The sequence below is a fragment of the Thunnus thynnus genome, chromosome 11 (assembly GCF_963924715.1).
Source record: "Thunnus thynnus chromosome 11, fThuThy2.1, whole genome shotgun sequence".
Classification (NCBI taxonomy): domain Eukaryota; kingdom Metazoa; phylum Chordata; class Actinopteri; order Scombriformes; family Scombridae; genus Thunnus; species Thunnus thynnus.
The window spans coordinates 16859465-16878961 of record NC_089527.1 but is presented as its reverse complement, the minus strand read 5'-3'; the positions used below and the strand labels follow the sequence as shown (position 1 = coordinate 16878961).

General features: G+C 39.8%; 1 protein-coding gene across 1 annotated transcript in view; it reads right to left on the bottom strand.

Moving 5' to 3' along the window:
• Window positions 1-19497, bottom strand: part of fmnl2a (formin-like 2a) — a 55564-nt gene that overhangs the window by 32118 nt on the left and 3949 nt on the right. Inside the window, 1 exon segment of the mRNA XM_067603423.1 lies at window positions 2767-2850. Within this exon segment, the coding sequence (XP_067459524.1) occupies window positions 2767-2850 (84 nt within the window).

Below are 19497 nucleotides of genomic sequence, written 5' to 3'. Positions count from 1 at the left end.
GGAAATGTACTCTTCACACAATGTGGGCAAAGACAGTCAATAAATATTCTTACTTAGGGAATTAGCTTGGATGACTGACTGGCCTTCAAGAAAGTCCAACTTTGGCGCTTTGTTTTATATAGTCCATCTATGATTTTCAGTGCAAATCAGACTATGAAAGAACCTCAAGTGCACATCTTTAAGAATCTGTCTCTCTGTGTTATTTGATTTTTTTCCCTCATGGGAAATATGTGCTCTTAAAGCTGGTAAGTGTTGTGGGAAAGTCACACATGCATGAATCAGCTCAATGAGAACTGTGAATCCTGGAAGTAACTCCATGGTTTTGTGAGTGGCGCCGAAGTCAACGCATACTGTCGGCTTCACCAAAAAGAGGTTCAATATTCTGCCCAGATCCAATCCCCCTATGTGCAGTAGGAGTTGATAGCGCAGTGACAAGGACAAGATCCCTCACCTGCCTCCCACTTACAGTATGAATACAAACAGGATCACACAAATTGGAAGTTTCATTAGTGGGAACTGAGCTCTGGATCTCTGTAGCACCTGTGCACCATTCGCTTGAGTACTTTCATTACTTTAACCCTAGTGAAGGGGCCGGTATATATACAGTATATGCTTATCGGATGGTCGAATAGCTTCGGAAACCCCCTCCCCAACACCTTTCCCACGTCAGATTATGACTATTTCTTTAAATGTCGGAACCAGACGATCCATCAACATCCCACAGCGATTGGCGAGCTGTGCAGAGGTGATAAAGTTGTCTTTTTAGCTCTCTTTTTACATTCCTGACATGAACATTTCAGTCACTTTTATTCCCACATTTAAACAATATAACCCCCCCCCTCTCTCTATGATTCACTCCGCCTTTGAGTATAGCTGTTCAGAACAACTGCAAACACTTTTGATTTCCGCCAGGGTCGGTCAGGACGTCCTACGAACCAGTTCAGATCAAATGTTCTGGGCTGCACTGTGTTATCAACAGCATCATATTTATCACTGCCAGAGAGTGACTGCCTCGCAAAAACAGGAAAGACGACAGTGGTGTCAGGAAACAGAGCTGACTCTCATGGACACAGCTGACAGCGACAGGCAGACAGGCGGCTCGACCCCGTTGGAGTGAGTCGATGCTAAACAATTAAGATAAAAAATCTAAAATAATAAATGAGTTGACAAGGGCTGTATATATCCTGTTGCATGTAAACAAATGGGAGTGATGCATGTCAATACATGAAGCAAGAGACTATATTATACAGAGGACACATCTGTTGTTAGGAGCACATAAAAAACATGTCCCAACATGCTCTGTGGCAGTTACAAAGTTTGTCTGGGGGAGGTGGTTTGGATTAAATTTGAGAGATAAGGTGCACGTTGCCCTCCGCACCTGAGGAGTCAAGCACAGACTCAAGAGAGGAGGAGGCAAACAGTCCCAGTTGGGGATGGCAGATTTTCTAACCAAGAAAACTTTCTTGGTTAGAAAAAAGTTAGGACAGGAAAGAACCCTGAGAATTCTTAGTTTTTCCTTTCTCTATATGTGGACGTTTTAACCCTGCGCTCACATCATAAGCATCGTCCATATTTCATAAATCCTCATAATTGCTTTAAAACCTTTAATATTTCAGCCTCTGGCTGCGTTTGCACGGCCTGTTTTTCAAAGCGATGTACCTGTCATCTCCATTTCTCTGCCTCTCTCCATCACTGTTGCCATGGTTACGTTAAGCGATTCACTGTAGCTATGACACAGAAAATACTTAACTCTCAGAGCCGCCTGTGCTGTCATGGGTATAAGCGTGTTGGGAAAACAAGACAGGAATGAAGACATCAAGGGGCTGGGGCTAATTTAGCGATGTTCTTTGAAAAATGGATAGTCTTCCATCTTAAACATGAACTTTTTGGCACATTATCAACCATCAGAAGTTATGATGCTGTATAGTTACACAATTCCACACCCGCAGTGGATACCAGTCACTTTAGAGGCGAATAACACAGATTTATGTGAGTATACTTAAGATAAGCAGTTCAAATGTCAAGAAGCCAAGATGTTTGTCATCCATATCATGGGGCAATGTTTCTGGAAACTGCTTCACTGACATTGAAAAGGGAAACCAACTATTTTCACTTCACGTCTGACAGAGGAACATGGAGTCCACTCCAGACTGAAAGAGGATCTCTGACTGCTGGTCAGCAGCCCCGTGGGCTCTCTCTGGCACTGTTCCCTTCAGGGTCAGTGGCTATCAATACCGTTTGAGTGGGTGGTGGTCTTGATCTCTTCTCCGTTTTCTTCTCTGCTCAAGGATGCAGAAAACTCTCTGGCACGGAGGTTGCGGGCTGAGTGGAGCACTCAGACCACAGCTCACTGCACAACGTGCACCCTCTGTTATTTCCTACATGCAGCGCTGACGCCAATAACAGGCTGAGTCTTTAACTGGCTAACTGACGTGCTCCCTGCTGCACTACTTAACCCACTTGACCAAGAAAGTCAGGGCAGTGTGTAAAAACAGAGAAAGGCTTACAGGATAAAGGCAGGGCAACAGAGCAATGGTGCTGTGGTCATGACACGCAGTAAGACAGACCTTCTCTAGGTTAGAAAAAGCATATATTATGTCATTTTTGTTGACTTTATTAAATTGTATGAGAGGCTGATTGATAACTATGCATCTAAGCTTAATTAATTTTTTTGGAGGGGTCAGTCTGGTTATTATGCAGTGACTTGTGTGACTTGTGCAGCAGCTACAGCAGATCACGTCCCACAGATGAGTGACTGATGCCCACCTGATCGCAGATGAGCTCCCACTTCTTCTCGTTGTCGTACTGCCGTAACAGTCGAGCTTTGTCTGGAGGAAGATTCATCGAGTTCTGAAAGAGAGAAAAAAGGTCAGAGTTAATTGGATGTGGGTAATGAAATATCATCAGTCACGAGTTGTTTTTTTGTCAGTAAAAACTGACAACCCAGATAACAACAACAACAACAAAGCTCATACACAGGAGGAAAGGGAATTTAAGGGAATTGTCCATCATCGGAAAGATGCATGTTTCTTCATCTTTTTCATTAACATCCTGCTTTGGCAGAATTTAAAAAGCTATAGTTAAAATTTTTTAATACCTTTGTAATACCACTTGGAGCTAAACATAAGACCCAAAGAAATAGATAGCAGACCTGTTCTCAGGCTTAATAATCTCTCCACTTGGACGTTACCTTCACATTCAACATTGCACTTAGAAGATGACTAGCCAAAGTGTGGTGCTTTGGCTAATATATCAGCTAACGTAATTGGATCCTGATGTGTTTCTTCCTCTTGGGAGCACTTAGGAGTGTACAAATATCACATCTTTCCTAAATGCCCATAGGTTTTCAAGTTACGCTGATAACCAATAAACAGACAAACATAAACGTTCACATATAGTGATAAAGAACCAAGAGTGACCACTGTTTTTAGGTCTCATTTTTTTGATGGTTGAAAGTAGAGACGGAGAGGAAGCAAAGGCAAAGACATTTGTTGCAACTGGTCCCCAGATGAAACTGAAAAGGTGACATTATGTGTTGTACAGTAATGTATGTAAGAGATGTCCCAAACCAGCTGATTGAAAACTGTGAAACTACCAATGAGCAGTGAGCAGAGGACATATGCAATGTGTTATTAAATGATAAAGGAAATTAGACTGTCAATCATTCATTTTCAGACTACGCAGCGCTAACAGACACTGACTGCAAGCTGCCAAGTGTAGTGCCTATTAAGTGCCTTGCTCAGAGGCACCTTTTCAAAAGTTGCTGTGGGAGTTGATTAAAAATGGGTTGCAACATATTGTTGGAGAAAGGAGAAACATCTAAGCTCTGTTGTCTGAGTCAATGCTTTGAATTTGAGAATCTGACGACCCAGCGTGACCCTGTAATACTGAGAACAAGAGGATGTTATGAAAATTTGTCAGCATTATACCTTCAAACACGGGCATTTTTCTTCCTTTCATTATTGTCCAGATTGCAGAGTAAATAAGATATTCCTCTTTTATGATTTTCACAATGATTTCCTGAGTGTGTATGGTTCTGGATTAATTTAATCTGACCCATGTGCTGGTTATCCACTCTATGTCTGAAAATAAGCCCCAATCGTCCAAAAACTGTTACACAACTCTCTTTATCCTGCTTTAACCACTTCCCTCCATCAACATCTGCTTCATGTACCAACACCTCTGCAGTCATCTAAAGTTTGGCAATTTCTAACACGAGCGTGACTCACCCCGCCCTCGTGTAAATGAGACAAGCTTGAAACAATTAACCAGCACTTAATCGTACCACCTACAGTATGTGGAGTGCATAACATGCAAATATGTCAGCATAACAAATTAAATAAAATTTTTCGCCCAGCTGGAGATGTCAGCCAGTCAGGGCAAACTCAAAAAAATTCCAGAGACAGAAAACATTGTGTTAAAAAAATAGGAAAACAATGCAGGCGTGTGCTGCTGTAACATCAGCCTTTGTAAAATCAATGCTACAAACATCAAAACCTTCATCTTGGCAGTTTTTCTATGCTTGTTGGCACAATCCTTTAGCAGTGGCTCTCCTGACTGTAGACATCTTTCGCTTATAAAAAGACATTACAATTGGCTTTGTGAGAATGTTTTCCACTGCTAAAAAGGAAAAATGTGTCCATTGTGCTGCTACTGCTCAGCTAGGGGTTCTTTTTCCCCTCCCTGATTTGATGAGCAAGATCATCTATCAGTGTGTGCTCAGCACTCTGCCTCCACTTTTCCTCTGCTGGATTTTCCAGCAGCGCTCACAGGGGGAGCGAGGGAAAGATGGATGAGGAATATTTGGGATCAGGCCCATTTCCATGACAGATTAATACCAGGATAGAGTCAGACACTGAGCGAGTAGTCCGATCCCCAACTTGCTTTTAAAAATACTTTATTTTTCAATATTGTACAATCAGGCTCAGCTATTGATCTACACAATCATCCATTTTAATTTTGAAAGAGCACATTTGTTAAAGAAAAGAGAGCTGCTGTGAAGGCGCAGGGAAGGAGCTGGTACAAATGTTACTAACAGCTACCGAGAGGAAGACTAATGTAAAGGTAAATAACAGCAGATTTGTACAAATGAGGTTAATCCTGATAACAACAGATCTAACAAAGACTGAGGATAGAAGATTTACTAGTTTGTAGACTTTTGTGCTCGGTGATTATTCCATTAAATGGTCAAGTAAAAAACTTCTCTGCCTTGGTTCTGTCTATTTGCTTTGCTAAACACAATTACCCCAAAATCAAATGATTTCCTGCACAGGAGTACCAATGTATCATACCTGCAAAATATATAAGATAACAGTTTACTCTCAATGATGTCTTTAGATGCAGCAAAATCAATTTAAAGCACAACTGTTTTATTTGGTACAAACACAGGTTGTAGCCTGCCATGCACTCTCAGTCGCCCCTACAAAAGCGGCCAGGAAATTGCATTAGTATTCAGCAGATGCTGCCAGTCGGCTGACTGCAGAGAACTGGGAGTCAGAAGGGGTAACCAGACAACTAGTGCCAGTTTTCCTTCCCTAAACACATTAAAACACAATTTGACACCTGAGTAGACGGTCACATTAAATGACAGAAAACCACTAACAGTCTCTGTATTATATACAGAAGTGCAAACAGGCAAAGCCTTCTACGTTTGGTGGATTGCGAGCTCGAATTAAAGGTAAATCATTAAGTTGTTATGTTTAGATATTGGAGAAGTATTGGCCTGGAAACAAATGGGTTTGTGGTGATGATGTCGGAGCTCGATGTAGGTGTTGTGCTCCTGCGCGCTGTCTGGATGTGCTTGCTGAGTTGCTGTGGGTGCACTGAGCTGTGGGCTTCCTGTCTGGTCAAGCTCCAACTAAAGCAAAGAACCACTTCTACCAGCCTTCATTTCACCCCAATGCTAATGAGCTGTGACAGGCACTCAGCTCACCGAGGTCAGGTTACCCTACGTCTACGGCTGCACTGTTTGTGCATGTGTGTGTATGTGTGCATTTGTGTTATTAATGGGGTGCTGTTGACGAGGGTGGGGCAGCTTTCCATGGTCACCTGATGCCAGACCACCCTGACAAATACACATTCACCTAGTAGTAAATCCTACAGTAATTAAAGTGCTACTGCAATTCGACAGGCACAAGCAAAAATATCACATCTCTACAAAAATAAATGTATTGATACATTTCTCAGTAATGGCATTGGTCCAGAGCCAAAAATACCATATAATATATACACTCACATATATATATATATATATATATATGTTACAGGAAAACATAAGTTACAGCCTGAAATGATCTAGTGACAGATGTAATTACATACAGCCCAATTTTGTACAACCTACTATAAAGAGAAGCTACACATCACATGATAACTACACCACCCACAGCAGCTGCTTTCCATCTTCACGTCAGCTGTGTGGAGGTGTTATACCCTTAATAGCAAAAGTGACTTCAGTGTTTCGAGGGGAAGAATATACGTTAGGAAGCTTCAATAATACAGGGCAGAAGTATCATGCAAAGGGTTATAATTAAGTTGTACAAGCAGCAAACACCAAGAACATAACTGTCTCAGGGTGCAAACATTGCAAGAAACAATGAACAAGCAAGAGGAAACTCCCTCCATGTAGAAACAAAATGAAGATAACAGGGGGGGAAATCGTGGAATTTTTTTTGCCCTGGATGACCGACTCCTTTCTGTGAAAATGTGGGGTTTCAACGCCTCGACGTCTCTCGCCAACTTCACACTGCCAAACTGACATTTCATCTGCACAGCAGCTGTCACACATCTGTACTGCAAGTCAGTGAATTCCTTTCAAAGCATTTTGAAAAAGCTAAAGCTGTGAGTTTTAGCCCAAACATGATTCCTACAGTATGTCATTAATAAGTGACAGCACACTGGACAACACTTTATGACAGAACTTAAAATCTGTTTCACGATAACATGTCACTCATTAACCTTGTTTAAGAATTTAACAACAACTGTCTGTTTAAACATTAACATATTATATTTCCTTTCCTGTTTTGGCTCAATACTGATATGTTTATCCTGATTATTTACAGTAAGGTCCATTAAAGAATGTGTACTTCTAGTCTTGACTTTGGGTTGATTGTTAGAAGTTCTGATTTAGACAACTTATTAATTGTGGAATGAACAAAAAAGATTTTTGTATTATATTATTATATTCTAAAATATGTAATTCGCTAGATTTAGTTTATTATCCAGCTCTACCACTGGCTAGACTCTAACTTTTCATTACAAAACCCACTCTGGGCTACACTTTTTGGCTTTGCTGAGTGAAGGTTACCTTGCGAGACAGCTGGATTCGTGAGATCACGCAAGAATCTATCTTGTCAGGCTTCAAGTTATGTGCTTGTGGCCGAACCAACAGTGGCGAAAAGTTAGCCGTGATAGACAGATGGTTCATCCAAAAACCTGCCAAGTATTTTTTTTGAAGGTGCCTGCCCTTTTTCCAAACTGTTTCCATGGACGACTTCTCAGATGGTTCTGTGTAACAAACCATGTGGTGCCTCAGGTGCACAAAGGAGCACAACATGAATTAATTACAAAGACCTAGCTAAAACACATGGATAATAAACCTTAACCTTTTTGGATTAAAAAAGCCATATTAGTTATTGCTGCACATTTCCCAGCAAGTGTGTGTCTGTGTGCGTGAGTGTGTGAGTAAGAGAGAGAAAAGAAAAAAAAAAAAAAAAAAGGAATTCTTTACTCAGCATTTCATGAACTATGCTACAACTGGCGTGTTGTAAAGTCAGACAAAAAGCACCACTCTGGGGCGACATGAAATATTTGTTTGTATAGTGGGTTACAGACCACTTAAAGGCTGTCAACCTTAAAACCTCAATAGCAGTAAATCTTTAAACACAAACTGCCACTCAGCCTTGTGTCTTCTCTTTGGGTTCATGTGTAGCAACAATGAACTGGAGATCACTAACAAGACATGAGATTTAATTCATGTTCAGAGACCAGTTCTGAATGAGCGAGCCGACACATTAATACAACACAGGATCCCAAAAACCACCTCTATGCAAACTCTGCAACGTTTTTCCATACAGTCTGGATTGCGATGCCCAGCAACGCAGTGAGTACCCATGATCACAACCAGCGCAAATGGTTGCATATGTGTTTCCATGACAGGAAAGCTAATTAAAAGACGTGGCAAACCTTGATGACATGTTGAAAGTTTGGCAGCGAGCACCTGTCCCTTGCATGTCTTCATCTAATCGGTTTACTGTGGCTGCTTCTACTTTGACGTCTCTGTTCTTGCAATATTTAAAAGCAATAGTCTGCCCCAAAAAGTGCTAAAAAAATATGGGCAGCTGTTGCTCAGGTTTGCTCCCTAATCACAGGGTTGGCGGTTCATTCACCGACACCTCCTGTCCATCAGAGCAGGGTATCATTACTGTTGATGTTGAGGAAAGTGGTTTATTGAAATGACACAGCTGGCTTGAGGGCTAAGCAGATCAGAGTAACGTCTGTGACCTCGGCTAAAGTATGCCATACCCGACCGGTGAAAAAGGGTTTTATATACAGTTATGTAACAGTTGCTACCAATATCACTTTATGTTAATGTCTAACTCACATCAGGCCTCAAGGATAACAGATACAGACAGAACTTATTAGTGTCCATGTATCCTTTCATTAAGCAGCTTGAGTCATAAAAAAAGGAGTAAAAATAGACAGCTGGCTCAAAGCCCACCAACCACCCGCTACCTTCCAGGAGGTCTGCGGAGGCACGGCCCTCACAGCACAGCTGGCTAGAAAAGCAAACACAGCCCACATGACAGGCCTGCAGCCTGCTTCACTTCGGTATCGCTGTGAAAAGATGTAGACTATGTTGACAAAACTGAGAAGATATGGGGTAGAAAATGGATTCTACATGAGTGTGCAAACTGTCCATTGGCCATTGACAAAAAAAAAAAAAGACTTCAAACCAATCCACACAGAAAATCTGAAATCACAACACTTTTGCTGTCCATCCTGTTCAGTCTGTACTTTTCTGGATGATCAGGTAGGTTATTTCTCCTATCTTATCTTGCAGATTGAATATTTTTTTATAATGTCAGCCCTCTCTGGAGTTTACTGTGATTGATACACAATTACATTTAATGTGTTCATTGCTTCATTGCCTTTGTGCAGTGTTGTTTCTGTTCTTATAAATGATTAAAAAACTATATTGCACATGCTCAGTATATAGTGTTTACCAAGCACCGCATCAGGAGATTTGCAGTGTGGAAACCGGAGTGTGCTGGAAAAAAAATTACAATACAGTAGTTAGACATCACTTAACTTCCACATCCTGAGTTTCACATTATCACTTGACTCTTTACAGTAAGTGCTTTGGCAATTTTAACTTGAGTGCACTCAACAAAGGGCTGAATAGAAAATACAGCGGTTTTTAGGGGGAATAAAGTTGCAGATGTGTGATTTATGGTCAAAAACATATAAATCAAAGTCAAAACTTGGAGATGAAAGTGAATTCGCTCACCATTGCAGCCTAACTGTTCCAACAAGAAACTCAAAACTATGCTACCACGCTAAGAAAAACAAACTTTCTTGAATGCAATTTAGTGATTCAAAAATCAACCCTTATTGCCTCAAGTTCACTGTGTTAACCTCGTCTGATGTACTCGTTATACACAACAACAAGATACAGAAACTGACGAAAGTCAGCAGTGCAGCGCCTCTCAGCCTCCTCTCAGATATATTTCAGAGCAGGGATTGATTTGTCCTCAGAGACTTGAGTTGAAATTAGTTCGAGACACACCCACGCTCTCCTCTTTCTTCCATCTCTACCTTGTTCCCTGCTAATGCACCACGACCCTAAAGAAGTCCAATCTGTCTGACTGAGCCAGCAGATCCAGCATTACATGATCCAAATCATCAAGACTGTTACATCATATCGTTAAATCAAACTAATGGCCTTAACAGATCACATAACGTCCTGTTGTGAATACCCAGTTTGCATCATTCAAAGCAATGTTCCAACCTCTAACTCATGCTACATGCCACAACAAGAAAACCTCTGGCTACATCATGTATTGACAACTAGTCATAACAGATATTTGAAAAATTGCTCAATACTTTGGAAATGAGTGGATGCTGTGCTGTTCCCCCACAATTCTTGCTTCATCAGTCACAGGGGTGTTAAATGTTTTTAAGGCATTTACAGTTATAATGAGGTCAGTGCTGCAGGCTAGTCTCAGAGGTGTAAAATACCTCTCCAGGTGTGCCACTACAGTACGTGACACACTGCATGTAAATGTTACATTCCGGTTCTTTCTCTTTTCGATTTTCCCCGCAGGGAGGTGGAGGAGCCCTGCAGCTTCAAACTATACAGCTCAAAATCTAGTCAAACATAGAGGCTGTGAGCAACAACACCGGGGTGAAAGGAGTAGGGCGGCTCTGAAGCATGTGCTATCCAAACCGAGCTGTCCTCCCCTCATTAGCACAGCGTGCAACTATAATCCTCAGTGTTCTGTGGGGGCACAGGTGTCCCCTGTCTGTCCTCAGATTAGCTTTGTAATCCCCGGGACCCCCTGCCCCGGCTCAGCAGCCTCCTTCATCGGGACAGTAGTGTTTATATTTGTGAAGCTGTTCGCTGGAATGCCGCTCCACCAAATGGTGAGTTCAAACGTTGGAGCGTGGCTTCTCATTTTTCCGCCCAATACAAGCACATTCCAATGAAATTCCATTAATTTACTCGAGCAATGTATAATCTTAGATACTGTACTTAACAGTCTGTACTTATCCCTGCCACTGTGTGAAACCTTGGTAATGCTTTATTTTACAGGCCCTTTTATTTTATACTAATTGCAGGTATTTAACGGTTAATTTTTAGACATTTTACATAGAGAGTGATGCAAATAAGAAAAAATGGGAAAAAAATGTTATGCTGACACATTATATTTGGGTTCATACATAGTTGTTAATTTGCAAAAACATTTCTTTAATTGACAGAAAATACTTTTCAGGGAGTAATTTTGTGTCAAAATACAGATATACAGACTATAATGAGCACATCTCCCATATACTACCAAACTAGATAACCCTGTCAAAGAAATATCCTAGAATTAAACAGTTACACAGCAGCTACTTTAGGAAATGACTGAAAAAGCCTAATAGGCTATGTTAATATATCGTCTGACACAGAAAACTTCACACTAAACAGAATTTTTTGCAAATGAACAACTACAAATGAACCCAAATATAATGAGTGGGCACTTAACAACTAAACCAACTTAACACTTTTTTTCTGACAAATCTCATAATTTGTACCAAACTACATGAAGCTTTCTGTAAAATGTCCTAATATTCAAGAGTGAAATACTTGCAAATTACTCAGAAATTTTTCCAAACATTAGTATAAATTTAAGGGAACTGTAAGAGAAAGTGTTACTGAAACCTTACATTCACCAACACAAGCTCACAAGAGTGTACCTGCTATTCTGGGTGACACATCTCACCTCATTGGTGTAATTTTCGCTTCACCGTCCCAACTGTCATCAAACTACTTTCAGAAACACTAAGTGCAACAAGCAACACCACATGAGTAATGACACAGTGAAATCAAATGTGATAGTGCAGCAGCTGCGAGTGGGAGGAATCCAATTTTACTTCCTCTGTGCAAAATATTAAAAGTTTAAAGCCAAGGTGCTGTGTCAATGTAGCTTCAGGAAAACATTAAAAACTCTGTAACACTTATTTGGCAGTGTTGTGGGCATATATATATATATGTATATATGTATATATAGTGCAGTGTTTACGTTGTGGGTAAAATAATTTGGCTTGATACAGAATGGCTTTCAAGCTGGACGTTATCCAAATACCAGAAACATTATGGAGATGGTTTGGAGCAGCAGGAAGCTGTCCAAATAAAACAAGTGATACATGAACACAGAGGAGCTCTGGCCAGGCCAGATGTTGGGTTGCGAAAGTGTGTAGACTGAGGTGGAGTCCACGTTCCTGTTCCAGCATACAAATAATACGAATCACAAAAGTTGTTTGTCTAAAACATAAACAACAGCTCGAGGGAGTTTAAATGCAGTGGGTTATAGAATGAAATCATCGGTTTACTTGAAATGTGTTATATAATGTTTGAAGAAAACACCTACAGAAAAAAAAAAAAGTTTCATTACTTCAGTAGGCGGCAGTGGGATGAACTCAGTCACAAATAGGATGCTTGAATCTTTGAGCTCACCAAAAAGGAGGCTGACTAATTTAATACTGCTGCTAAGTATAATCCTGTAGAGCTTTTAATCCTTGTCTTCTATTAACATCCCAGCATATGCAACCACACGCTCACAGGCAAAGTTTGTATGCAGCATCTTATATTTGTAAGTTGTGACAAAAACATTTATTCATTTTGGATATTTACTATATCAATCTTTGTTTGCATCTCTTTAAGTTTTATGTCTGTGTGAAGGCTTTTTTTCCCCCCCAACGTTACGGGAAAGTTTTCACGTGGCACAACATTATGTCACAATGGATTGTTTCTGTGGTGCAATACATGTCCTCCTCCTACTTAGAAGCCACAATCCAACTAATGTCCCTTTAAAACAACATTAAACAAGCAAAAGTTTTGTCTTAGAACAATACAATAGTAAAGTAAGTAGAAAAAAATAGGAAAAATTCAATATAACATCTCATAAGGGTGCAAAATAAAACTTTAAAGGATTATTTAAAGACTGCTTTCAAAGTATTTTCTGGTTATTTTCTAACTTCACATAGCAGACATCACAATAAAAAAATATTATCCGTGGCAACATGAGATAATTACAGATTCTGAACCGTTTAAGTGGAAAAGATTTTTTTTAAAACGTGGTCTGGCCTCTTGTCGCACATAAATGTCAACACAAAAACTGAAAGCTTAGTGCTTTCTGTTTGTTTTCACTGATATGGAAAATTATCCAGCAAGCCCTGCTGGTGTTTGGAGATATCAAATTACTATACTCCACCATTTCATGTAGTAACAGTAATCAGCTTTAACACCTAAGGTAGAGCAGAGGTGTTCACTACATGACCAAACCTTAAAACACCAAATCTTCCAACTTCCAATGATTTACATCAGCAAAGTGATTCTTTATTTCCAACTCTGATCCAGAGCGACAAGCTTGGTCTCTTCTTTGATTTATCTGTGCCTCTGAAATAGTTTTGGCAGCCCTGCTAACATCTCTGACAGAGCTGTGGGATCAACTCCATTTAAAGATAAATGCATGATTAAAAAACCCAAACATAGCAACCTCACCGCAGTGATTTCCCTGACATTCAAAAACACTAGAGAAATAAAAACAAAGAGCAACACAACCACTCCCTCTGATGAGGTGAACTGCAGGTGCCCGCCATCGTAATGTGCATCTGGATCAATCAATCTTGAAAGCTTGAACGGTAGTTTGATCATCTACAAACACATATTAACCTGAATGTGATTGACTAACTTTGAAAACAATATCACACTCTGGACTTTGAAAACAAGCTGGTAAAGTTCTCAATCAACAAAAAGTAAAACTACAGATGGGTACAATGTGATGCAAAGTGTACCCACTGAGCATTTTTGATCATGATTTTAATTTTTTTTTTTGCATTTTTACTCCCAAAGTTGAAGAGTTTTACTGACCTAATTCCTAATTCTGTTATAAGCCTATCCAGACTTCCTGTATTGTGAGTGATGAGTCAGTCTACTCTAGGATTTGGATGGGAAATAATCTGCTCACCTATGGCTTTGAACCTGTGTTCCTGGCATAATAAATCCTGTTTTCTGCTATATTTTGTAGGAAAACAATTTAAGAATGTGCTTTTATTAAACTCAAAATGGCTGTTGAATAGACAGACACTCTAAATAAAAAAACTGCAATGATTTGTCGAGTAATCAATTTGTCAATTGGCAGAAAATTAATCGGCAAATCTGAATCTAATAATAGTTTTGGTTAAGCATATTTTTAAGCAAAAAGCAAAAAGTTTTTTTTTTATCTCTCATTTTTCTTGTTTGCCTCCTTTTATTCTTCCTGTTAATGTTCTCAATTATTTATTATTATTTATTTATCTATCTATGTATATATATATATATATATATATATATATATATATATATATTATTTTTATTTTTTTATTTTTGTTTATTTTTTTGTGAAGCACTTTGAGCTGCATTTTTTATGAAAGGTGCTATACAAATAAAGTTTATTATTATTATTATTATTATTATTATTAAAAATGTCAAAACTTTGCTGGTTTAAACTTCTTGAATGTGATGATTTAATGTTTTTCTTTTGTCATATACGACATTAAAGGGCTTATCTCTGAGTTTTGGACTGTTGGTCGAACAAAACAAGACATTTAAATATGTAAACTTGGACTCTGGGAAATTTTAACTGGCATTTTCACCATTTTACAGAAAAAATATTAATGATATTGAGCAATAATGAAAATAGTTGCAGTCCTACTCATTTGACATTTGAATTTTACTGGAATTACTAATCTAAACACTAAACTATGAGTCTTTGGTTTCATGTGGGGGGTCCAGGACGAGAGGTACATCTTCTGTTCAGTAAAGCCTGAAACAACAGACAGCTGCATTGTCTGGAGATGTGATGGGGCTTATATCAAACCCTGGCAAAAAGCACTGCAGTACATTCAAAACGCAACAGGACCTCCCATTCTGCTCTGCAGATGTTAATTCTGGCAAGTCGCTGCCAGACAAAACCTGCCTTTTTGACTTTGGCTGTTTCAAAAACCAGCATATGTCAAGAAAAAAAACATTCAGGGAATAAAAGCTTTAAAAGAAGTGAGGGTACCTTTAAATAAACAGCTGAGCCGTTTCAATCAAAATATTAGACTACAAGTTACAGCTTATGCTACGACTCTGTCTGCACATTTCCTACATTTAGAAGCAAAACACAGTGTAGATATTGTACAAGGCTGCAAAAAGTCCAAACATGGACAACATGTACTAACAACTCCAAAATGTCAGCTGATAGACCACGAGTCCCCACCCTAACACAAGCTTCACAAATCCACATTATTCAGTTCCAAAAGGCTACATCAACAGATGAAACCATGAGGATTCTGCCTGATATCAAACTATACACATACCCCAAACAGCTCAAGGAGAGTGACGACAACATCAATGTCACACGATACAGCTGACCCTGAAGCCATAACACACCACCGATTTGTCAGAATGACACCGACATGTGAAGGATTTTCTAGATTTTGTTTCTGATCAAGCGCAGCAACACCACGAGCATCAGCAATTCATAACAGAAACATCCACCCACTCTTGTGCAGCACTGTGGCCAAGCCGTTTCGCTTTATAGTGCAGCTGCCACCTTGGAGCCCGGACAGATCCTGACCATAGTGCACTTCACCACAGAGCTGTGACTCTCCTGCTCTTTTGTGTGAACCTCGGGTCGGTCCTGCTGGACAACACAGGCAACTGGCTGTGACCAGCATAAAAGAACCAGAACGGGCTTTTTCCAAACTGTCATCTTCCACCTGCTCCTTACTCAAGAAGACCTACAGCAAATATACTCAAATACAGGGATGCATCCAGAACTAACGGCTAACTCCTCTGACTAACATCAAGTTTCTCTTTCTTACAAAACAGTTTATTTCTTACTTATAGCTGGCGTTCAGTGCATTTCAGTTGTGTCAAGAAAAAAGCTCCCCTGCTCTTGCTAATAAAGCCACTCCAAAGACTCATCTTATTAATCCAGCACTCAAACAAGGGTCAGGGACTGTTATTATCAGGTATGATTAAACATGATCATAGTGAAAACCCTCTAAAAGGTTTAGTTTACCTTCTTCAGTATCGTTTTACTTGGTCAGTACTGGACACAGCCAGTAGAAAACAAACCACCCCCAAAACGAACTGCACTGAGAACAACAATACTGGTTTCACCTCCGCAGTAGCCATTTCCACATAATCAGCTGACCCTCCACCAGTCAGGTGAGATGCCTTCAGGCTCTGCTTCGAGGCTCTGCAAAGGCCAGCGCAATGGCTGCTGGATCTCATCGCTCCCCCAGGCATTTCATGCTCAGCTCTGTTACTGCTAATTGGTGGGTGAGCATCCCGGGGCTCAAAACACACACATGCCCATATACAAGCATGTACACACACATATGAGTATGTGGGTTGGCCTCTCACAGCCTGCCGGGTCTGGGTCTAATGCCAGGCTCAGTCTTGGGCTCTCCACAGAATAAAAGAGCAGCTCTGTTCGCCCGGGCCTGCTGCACGGGATTCAGCCACTGGTCACCCTCTGCTCCTCAGACAATACCCATTGTTCTGCTTTTTAATGAAGAAGAGTCGACGTGGAAAAGTTAGGAGGGCTAGCTTAGTCATTTCCTGGGTCCCTTGTAGGAATGTCAGAGATGGATGGGTCACTGTTTACGCACAAGGGTTAAAAATTGGCTAACACGGGAAAAAAAGTGGATGACAACAATCTGACTCATACTTGTATAAGAGTTTATATACAGATATTGAATTACAAAATAATCATTTTTTAAAAAGGTGCATCTTTTCTACAACAATACAATGTTTGAAACAATGACAAAGCAAATGTTTAAAGCAGCATTAATCTGTATTTTTGGTTGCTTGTCATGTAAAGTTATTACAGCTAATGCGTTAGCAAACAATTGCCTATTTCTATTTACACACCTACCAGATAAAGTTTCTCAAGTTCAGTATTTACTCTCCTTTTAGCTCTATTTTGGTCTTCGAAAAATGCTCCACTATATGTTCGCCTTTCACCTTTGTTTGTCAGCCGTTCGGTTCTGAGCAGGTAGCGTTTAGCAGGTTTATAAGAGCGTTCTTGATTCAAAAAGCTGCTTTCTGAGCAAAAACAGTGTAATTGCCATCCGTAAAACTAAAACAACGAGCTGAAAGATGCTAAAAAAGCTCCATCAAGCTGAGAGGAACTGCAGAGCAGGGTGATAATTTACAGTGGATTTGTCACTGTGAATGATCCCTTGCTTATTATACATAGTAATTTAACCCATTATTCATATCAAAATATTGATTAGTGCAGCTTTAAATACACTTTCAGCCTTAATTCTGTTCACTTCAGTAGAGCTGAAAAACCTCCAGGTTTCAGGTTGTGCGGTAAAAAAGGCACAGCCAGCTCAGACCTGTCGGTGTGACAAATTAGACTTCGGCCGAACATGAAGGCTACTCATGTGATTAATCTAGGGAGTAGATTTCAGATGCAGCGCCTCACAGCACAAATAACAGCAGCTCGTGGTGCTTCGGCAGCCTTTAAACAAAGCAGCTTAGATGTAATCTGGGCAGACTACTGAGAAGTGCAGCTACAACAACAGCTAAGCCTATAGTCCCCATATGGCATTTAAACAAATAATGGCTGTAAACTTCTCTGATGTTGTGATATCCAGCCGACCCTGAGAGCGAAGTGGATGGTAAACTGAATGTGGGTACGATTTAATTTGATGTCAACTCTGCGGTTAGCTGAGGCAGAGGAGCAGACACGAGTCCTGAGCTACATTCCTGTTACACACAGTCATTTTCCTGTGGTTCGGCATGAAGCATATAGACCAGCTCATACTGCACATGTGACTCACAAAGATTGATTGCAGTCATTTCACATGCTTTCAGCCAGTATGCACTTATAGACCGAGAGACCAAAATGCCACTGTGAAGCTTTGCTCATACCCTCTAATGGTTGGCTAAACGACAATGTTGGATTGATTAGACAATAACTGCGGGGTAAATTGATCTAACAAGATGTTGATATGATCAGCCATAAAGTATCCTCACTGTGTTGTGCTGTGCAGAGTAAACATCAAGAGGGCTGCCCTAGTACCGCCTCATCATCATGTGCGAGCCATCTTCTTCTTCTTGAGGACTTATGTCACAGATACTATGGCAACCACAAGAGACATGCAGGCTTGTAAACATGTTTCCAAGAGTAACTACAGAGACATTTTACCCTTGATGCAGTGTGGGGAAACCTAAGCCTTAAATAACACCAGTAACATTCACAAGACATACTAAAGTAAAGAGCAGGCCTTAAACTGAAATGCTCATTGAAAAACTTGTCAACAGTATAATAAATACCTGTAAATCTACCTCCCTTCAGGACTTTAAACAACGAGCATTTGGGTTTAAATTACACCTCACTTCACGGCCAAGGTCACATGTGAATAAGCCTCTCTTATCATGGCAGAGGCCTTGCATTACAATTAGCCTATTTCCAAGATCAGCCCGTGGCTCCGGGGATTCATGAGACAGAGGCTTCAATGGGCGCTTTTCATTTAGAAGAAACTGCCGACTCAGCTGGCAGTAAACCCTGAGTTTTTCATGGTATCATACACAGCGAGATCACCGTATGTGATCAGTAAACGCTGATACTGAGCTTAGATATCAGACTTATTTTGATATGCATACTATATGTCGACTGATTATATAGTTTGTTGTTATTTTTGTACTTTAAATACTAACTTTAGACCATTAAACATAGCTTGACATGAAATACAGTCCCTGCTTAAAGACGATCCAAGAAACAAGGAAATGTCAAAGTGAAGTAATAAAATTATTTCCTAGTGGGGACCTGAGGTAACCGACACCAGAGTATAATTTAATATATAATGTGTTCATAGAAATCGTAATGAACACAGACACAATAAATTCAGATAGCGCAACAAAGCCAAATTCTTCATGTTTACTGGGACAGATGAACTCACAGGTTGATGGAAACTGTTTTTGGGATTTAATGGCTTCAACAAACAGGCTGCAATTATGAATTATGTGAGATTAGAGCTGCAACGATTAGTCGACTGTCAGAAAATGAATGATCAAAATTTGCTGGTTTCAGCCTTTCAGATGAGATGATTTGATGCTCTTCTTTGTCATACATGATAGTAAACTGAATATCTTTGGGTTTTGGTAAATTATAACAGGCATTTTTTACTGTTTACTAACCTTTTATAGAGAAAACAATTATTCAATTAGTCAAGAAAATAATCTGCAGATTAATCAATAATGAAAATAATCAATAGTTGCAGCCCTAGAGCAGACACAACCAGTATTTATGTCTGGATATCCACAATCAATACTTTAGAGTATAGCTCAAAATCTATTGATTAGCAAACTGCCAAGTATCCAAAGATGGCATGAAATGCTTGATCAGGTCTTCTTGTTTATTTATTCTTTGATCAGATATTTCTGTTCCTGGTTTAAGTGAAAGAATCAATCAGACATTGGAAAATTTGGAAAAACAGGGGGGAAAAAAGGGATTTTAAAACAAAAACATGCTTACATTCCTGAAAAGTATTGTTTTGGCGCCAAGCAATGAAAGTTTTCAGATAATACTCAGCAAACCAGTAAAAATGTAAATGAAGGCTGAAATTCTTACTGAAGGAATTCGCCTTATTTTACATTTGCTCTGCTTTCACAGCACACAGCATGGATCCAAATTCAAACACTGCATGTCCTCTTGATAAGAGGTTCCAGGGTTTAGAGAGGCGAGTGCT